This window comes from Etheostoma spectabile, chromosome 18 (assembly GCF_008692095.1).
Source record: "Etheostoma spectabile isolate EspeVRDwgs_2016 chromosome 18, UIUC_Espe_1.0, whole genome shotgun sequence".
In the NCBI taxonomy this organism is placed as follows: Eukaryota; Metazoa; Chordata; class Actinopteri; order Perciformes; family Percidae; genus Etheostoma; species Etheostoma spectabile.
In genome coordinates, this window is record NC_045750.1 from 693692 (window position 1) to 701183 (window position 7492).

The 7492-nt window shown below is 40.3% G+C and overlaps 1 protein-coding gene across 2 annotated transcripts in view; it reads left to right on the forward strand.

Moving 5' to 3' along the window:
- ttc13 (tetratricopeptide repeat domain 13) overlaps positions 1-6040 on the forward strand; it is a 27023-nt gene extending 20983 nt beyond the window's left edge. For both annotated transcript variants that reach the window (XM_032543408.1, XM_032543409.1), the window contains exons 19-23: positions 55-190; positions 1625-1704; positions 2334-2412; positions 3400-3479; positions 3890-6040. In XM_032543408.1, the coding sequence (XP_032399299.1) occupies positions 55-190; positions 1625-1704; positions 2334-2412; positions 3400-3479; positions 3890-4004 (490 nt within the window). In that variant the 3' untranslated portion in view covers positions 4005-6040. The remainder of the gene's footprint in view (positions 1-54; positions 191-1624; positions 1705-2333; positions 2413-3399; positions 3480-3889) is intronic.
- The last annotated feature ends 1452 nt before the right edge of the window (positions 6041-7492 follow it).

Genomic DNA, 7492 nt, shown 5'->3' on the forward strand with positions numbered 1-7492 from the left:
ACCACCACCTGCCATTCCTAATCCCCATGTGTGGACTTGTTTTGTGTATTTTAGGGTGGGCAACATGTTGTTCTCAGTGGAGACTCAGACCACAGAGGAGCGGACGCAGCAGTACCAGTCGGAGATCGAGTCCCTCTACAAAGACCTGACCGCCAAAGGAAAGGCCTTGATGCTGTCCACCGAGCTCGGGGTAAGACTCGTCTCTGCCGCTCCCTGGAGGACGGGTTGTTTCTTGGTTACGACTTTGGCATTTCATACATTGTAGAAAGCAGATGCATGTTCAATACCATGATTTGTAAGATGACATGAAACATAAAGTTTGTGGATAGTTTTAAATATTATCTTGAGTAGGAGAATCCACAGTTGGCAGCAGGGTCTGCAGATTATGCAGAATACCTAGGATGTTGGTCTCAATGCATTAAACAGCACGAACGAACATCCGGTTATTGGCATTAGAGAGGAGATCTCTCTGCAAATCAAATGTAAAAGATGGAGGTAGAGCCCAAAAAGACAAATGTGCTCCGGTTCCAGCTTCTCAAATATGAGAAATGCTGCTATTTGGATTTCAGGCTTGAAACAGAGAAAACAAGACATTTAAAGATGTCGCCTTGGGTTTTAAGAAACCGAAATTGAAGATGTTGTATGTAATATACATGTAATAACATGTTATGAACAGTACATTGATTAATAGGGAAAGTAATTGCGAGTGGCAGCCTGTGTAGCAGTTGTATCTATCACAAACAGATGGTTTTATTTTGACTAATTGATCTTTTAAATTGTTCTGCCTGCATGTGTCATTGTAGCAGGAGATGGTCAAATGAAAAATGACTAGAAACGGAAACAGGAAAATAGTGAAGTGGTCTTTAAACATGTTAAGTATTTCATCTTAACATCGTCAGTCAGCACAGCCGTTAACTCAGTTCCCACTCAGCATTGTGCAATTCAAATTCTCTCCTTTTTCCAGCACAGGGACATTATCCCAGATTCCAGCTTTATTTTCTAGGGAGGGGATTTAATTTATTCTCTGGAGAATATTAGTTATTTTATAAATACATTGCTTTGGCGCCCAGATAGCTCAATTGGTAGAGTGGGCGTCCATATATAGAGGTTTACTCCCCGACCCTATGCTGCATGTCACCCCCCTTCTCCCCTTTCATGTCTTCACCTGTCAAATAAAGCCTAAATGCCCCAAACTAATCTTTAAAAAAAAAAACGTGCATTCTCCAGCAGGTTGCAGTAGACTTTCACACAGTGAAAACCAGACTTTTAGAAAAGTCATGAAGCCATAAAAGAAGCTTTATGACTTAATAAAAAAAAAAAAGATGAGCTTGTTCATGGCTCAGTTTCTCTTGTTCAGCTTTCTGTTGTTGTTGTTACTTGATTCCTAGCCTGATAGCTGTGATGACACGAACCATGCCCCTATTGTTGAGGTTATTGACTGATCTGAAACAGATACCTGGAACATTGGGACTGTCTCCTTCTGGTTACGTCTGCAGCCGTCTCTCCTCTCACCCTGCTGTGATCAACTGAAAACCAAGACCGCACACAGTGGACTAAATGAAGGAACTCTTGCTCCCGGCCCTTTTATAACTTTACAACTGTACTCTGACTTCTGTTCTTCCAGGATGCAGACGCCGTGTGTAACCTGATCCTCTCCTTGGTTTATTACTTCTGCAACCTCATGCCCCTCTCCAGAGGATCCAGGTAATCTCTCAGGGTCACCACGGGGTCACGAAAAAGTCTTAATAGTTTTATGTCAATGCAACGCTACCTTTAAAGTTCATTGTCTTATTATTCCGTGGGGTTGTAGTTCTTTCTCTCACTAGTCCAAATATAATGTTGACTGCAGATGTAAATTAGCCTGTGGCTAACTCTGGTACAATGCATCAAACGGTAACATTTATACAATGTTTAAAATTGTACATGCTCTCTAATAAATAAATAAATAAATAAATAAATAACGACTAGAATTGAGACCGACATGCAACTTCTATTGCAGCCATTCAGCTTTCGTGATATTGACGCGAGTCCCTTTTGGATTATGCCACAGACATAAAACTGATTTTATTCTTCAGCTATGGTGAAGTTTAGCGATACTTGGCTTGAAAAACTGATTTTAGGGCCTAGTTGATGATTTGATAAAGGTCTTATATTTCCTTCATAATGGTCTTAAAATGTGTTAAACCTGCAGAAACTGTTTTTAGGTCTTAGCACTCTACATGCTTGAGCTTGATTTATACTCTAAGAGGAGCATGTTCTACCTTTTCCGCGTGCTGCAGAGCAGCCAGGTCTGAACTGTAACTATGTAAGAGGGTTTTCCTGCTTCTCCTCAGTGTGGTGGCCTACTCTGTCGTGATGGGGGCGCTGATGGCCAGTGGGAAGGAGGTCATGGGCAGGATCCCCAAAGGAAAGGTAAACAGAAGCCACCTGTCAGACATGCACCGCCACCTCTTACTACGTCAGAACGTGTAATATTTCCATTATGACTTGTGCGTAACATGTTTAACATGTTTGACAAAACGCCTTCAACATTGCACAAGTCTAAAAAAGGGCGGTAGTGTGTCTGAGGGGAAAAATGAGAGTACCTAAAAGACTAGCTGAGGATCAGTGACGCACACTCATTCCAGTCGATTGGAAGAAAAAGCTTGGCTTAAATTCCCATATTCCCATGTTGAACCTGGCAAGCAGACTCACTGCTCCACAAACAAGGCCGAAAGAAGAAATCTGATCAGGTGAAAAAGCTTTTTCAGCCGTCCCCATAATGTCCAAGTTTGTGTCTGCTTGACTAAAATAATGTCTGGCGATTTGTGGATTTTAATCCGAATCAGAAATACTTTATTGATCCCCGAAGGGAAACTCTGTAGTTCTTAATGAATGAATAAAATAAAACGAGAGAACAGACAAACAACAAAGACTGTGCGTGTGATGAGCTTAATTGCAGACATCTTGCTGCTAGTGAGGACGTGTGTTTAAAGAGATTTGTTTGTTTTTTATGACTTTTATAGGCCTTCAGAAAAAGCAAAAATTAGGGAGGAAAGTGAGGGTCATGAGCCAGACATACATACATACATACATACATACATGTAGCATATCATTATTATAGAAAGGTCTGATATACGTATACATACATACATATAGTATATTACTATTATAGAAAAGCTTTGATATATGTATACATACATTGTATATCATTATTGTAGAAAAGCTCTGATATATGTATACATACATGCATACATGCATGCATACATACATACATACATACATACAGTATATCATTATTATAGAAAAGCAAAATGCTTGCTTAGCAGGAAGCGAGGTCAATGTTTTCAAATGTATTTTACACTGGACATGCATCACGGTGTGTGTCCTCTGAACTGTGTTTGTTTAATATCGTCCCAGCTGGTGGATTTCGAGTCCATGACCACACCCAGTCCAGACATCTTCAGCAAAACCGCAAAGCACTGGATGAATCTCAAAAGGTAAGAAGACAAAAACCCTTTTCTTTGTTTTAATACATCATTATTATACAGTATTTCCTTTTATTTGCCAAGTACATTTCCACATACGAGGAATGCGTCCTCTGCATTTAACCCGTCCTAACTGATCAGGAGCGGTGGGCAGCCATAGTCCGGTGCCCCGGGACCAGGTCCAGTTGTAAGGCCAGGGCCTACGTCAGGAGTTAACTAGCATGTCTTTATGGTGGGAGGAAGGCGGAGCAGCCGGAGGAAACCCCACGGAGCACAGGGGGACATGCAGACTCCACACAGAAAGGCCCGGACCGGTCCTCAGCAGGGCGGACCTCTGACCCCCCCGTACCCCCCAACCGTTGTTTCTGTTATTCCTCTTCATGGCAGAGACTTTTTATTTTTACTTTTTACTGTCTCAACAGTTTACCAGGTTGGTACCAGAGTCTCCCGTCTGTAGCAGAGACCTTCCCGTCCTCCAGAACGATGATCGAGGTTCTCAACACAGACTCGTCTTCACACTGTCCAAAGAAGTCCTAACACAGCTTCTAAAACAGGAGACAAGTCTGTTTTATTTTAAAGTCTTAATAACGGAGCTTCTACACAGGGCAGGACCGGGGTGGCGTCTCCTTCTGCAACCCAGACTACACTGGACTCAGTTCTCCAGAAGCATCTCCGCTTCCATGCTTACTTTTTCAATTCCTTGTGTTACTTGAGTCGTTTGGGGAGACAGGTCTCATGGTTCTGGCTAGACCTGAAGGGGATATTACAAATTCAAAACATTAGTTTAAAGAGGCTTTTCGTCTGTAAAGACATTACCATTATTTTGGGATAATTCGTCCTGCTCTGTTCTCTGTCATCCTCCTTCACACACAACTCTCATATCTGTGGTAGGCGGGGGAAAAAACTCCATAATAATAATCTTTTTAGCATATTGTAATTTAAGTGGTCGGAGAGAAATACACTTCTGCATCCTCTTCTGGCTCTGTGTTTTTCAGGCTTTAGATAATGTAGCCGGGAGACTTTGGCCAATCACAGGTCATTTCAGAGAGAGAGAGAGAGAGCATCCTATTGGCTGTTCAGAGAGAGAGAGGAAGAGCCACAGTAAGTCGACAAATTCTGGCAATATTTGGCTTTCTACACGCTGTAGCATTAACTCTGAATTTCTAAAAGTTGGGATGCTTTTGAATGTCAATTAACTGGACACCTGTGTGTCAGGTGTGTACATTTAATATTCTTAAAATATTAAATTCTTCTCTAAGTGTGATGTTCACCTGCAGCAGTAAACTGTCAACATCAGGCTTAATTATTTAATGATGGTCTCTCAGCTCACAGGACACCTTAGTTCAAAGTAATGTTTATGCATTAAATATTAAATCAGATTTTTGTTTAGGTACAACAACAACGACAACAAAATACACAGATTCTTATTGGTGCTACTTAGAATTGCTCCAAACATTTCTACACTCCAGCTGTGTGGAGAGGATGACAGAGAACCCGCTCCGTTTCCCCGCTTCATGGGCCTCGAGCTGAAACTCAACAAAACAGCTTTTATTTAACATTCAAGTTTGGTATTGGCACTTTAAAGCTTCTTTTTACCACTTACACACACGCACGCACGCACGCACGCACGCACGCACGCACGCACACACACACACACACACACACACACACACACAATGCAGAGAAGCTCTGGGATAAAAGCAGTGTAACTATAAACATGTAGGGCTATTGAATTCAACTCGGATACTTGAAGCAGTCTCTTTGTGTTTAGTTTTCTGGACACTTGCAGGAAGCGTCCCTCATGGGGTCGAGAGCCACGCTTTGTGTCACCGTGACCAACGACGGGTTCTACTACGATGGGTCGGCTGCTGAACCAGGACGAGAGCAACAGACGGAGATTTTAGAGACTTTTCAGAGTTACTTGTTCCTTTTTGTGACATAAAGTCCTCAAAGACTCGTCAGTAAATCGATTAGTGGATCAGCAGAAAACGGTTAACCCTCGTGTTGTCTTCGGGGTCAAATTTAACCCGTTTTCCAAGTTTTTTTTCAACCAAAACGCCCAAAAATAACATGGAAACATGGATGATCTTTGGTGAATTTAATGACTGCTTTCATTTGAAATTTTTAAAAGAAGTTTCAAAACAAAACCCTGTCTATACGTCATCTGATCTTAACTATCAGGCAAAAATAATTCATAATTTTGGCTCTTTTTTGAAACAAAAAAAAATGGTAGAATGGCATAAAAATGAAATGGAAACACAAGTGTGACAAAAACGATTTAAAAAGTGTCAAAAGCATTGAAAAAATGCCCAAATTTTGACCCGGAAGGACAACAAGGTCGTGGTCGACGGGAAGACAACACAAGGGTTAAAGATAAAATATCAATATCCTGTTTTTCTTATGTCATTATAAATTAAATTTTAGGTTTTGTCCTCTTTTGAGGACACGCATCTTGAACTTGGACCTTGCAAAATCTTTTGGAACTGATATTTTCTTGAGTATTTTGTTGCGTTTCTTTAATACTTTCTTTTTACATGTACAACTACGGCACAGCTAAAAAAAAAACACAACAATACAGGAAAAAACATCAGCTCATCAATGCAAACTTAAATATTCATAAACAACAATATGAATCAGTTATTGTGGGCTAAGTAAGAAAGAATGAGTAAATATACAGAATATTCTTGTAGAATTCATTCATGTCTACGAAAAGAGACAAATATATTTTAGAGATTAATCTTAAACCAAATTTTTTTCCCATAATAATTTAAATGGTTAGTTGCAGAGAGACTTTAAAATGACGCATAATAAGCTGCGTTCAGTTACACGTCTCATGTCAAAATGAATAAAAGAGAAAAGGCAGCGTGGTTGTTTTATAGTTGAGCTGTGAAACGGCACATTTCCATTTTAAAGGGCTAATAAGTAAACTTTTAAATGTGAGTCCCATAATTAAAGAGTCCTGAATGTTTCTCTGGCATCTCTGACTGTCGGCTCTCGTAAAGGATTATTTCTAGAAGCCACACACTCTTATTGTCTTTGCTGTTGTTCCTTTAGCGTGCATGAGACGTCATCTGTGTCTCGCACATCTGGATTTTCTTATGACCTCACGGATTTAAGTTGCTCCTCTTAAGAGAGAGAAAAGAGTTCACAACCCTCCAAATGTCCTAATCCTCAAACACTGTCATAAACACTGAGATATAGTTTCTACTTTGCATTTACTTTGCATGGCCACATGTTTGTCTTGTCAAGCTCACAGATGTGGAGAGAAAATCCAGAAAGCCTAAGAATTTAAGGCATTTCATTGGCTGTACATTTAAAAACTGTTAATCGCTCATGTGGTTTCCTGGGTTATATTCTCTGTTCATTAGCTCAAAAAGTCACGAGTCTGTTAACGAGATTGGATTCTGGCTGCACAATGTTAAAGACACTTGTGCACAAATACAAAGATAAAACTGACGCAGTTTTTTTTTATGTTTTTCACAATTCAAGATCAAATTGGGTCGTACTGCAAGGTCAATGATTGTGTTATTATCGATGGGATGTGATGTTTTCAGCCCTGTGATATCGAGGCTCCATTAGCGTGGAATATGCTGCCTGTTTTATTTTTTTAATGACTCATCAACTCAGCGGGTAATTCAGCCGCAATGATGGAAGTATTCAGTCTTTTGGAAACTTTTCTTTATCTTTAATTGGAGCTTTTAATGAGTTAAAGGCCTATTAATGCTCGTTGAAAGTATCCTCAATGCTGCAGACGGTCTTAATTATAGGACCAGGTTCCTAATTTAGTCGTTTAATTAGATATCCACACAGGAAGGTGTTCTTTGGTCTAATCTGATTTATCCCCTGCATTACTGACCGGCTGCTTTAACGCACTTCTTCTTCTTCTTCTTCTTCTTCTTCTTTTTCATATCAATGACTGTGCTGACTGGTTGTCATTTTCTTTTCTTTTCTTTGCACTGGGTGACCCAGTCATTAAGCTCTATGGGGGGGCCCTTTAAGCTTAAAAGTTGAAAGGAGGGGGGGGG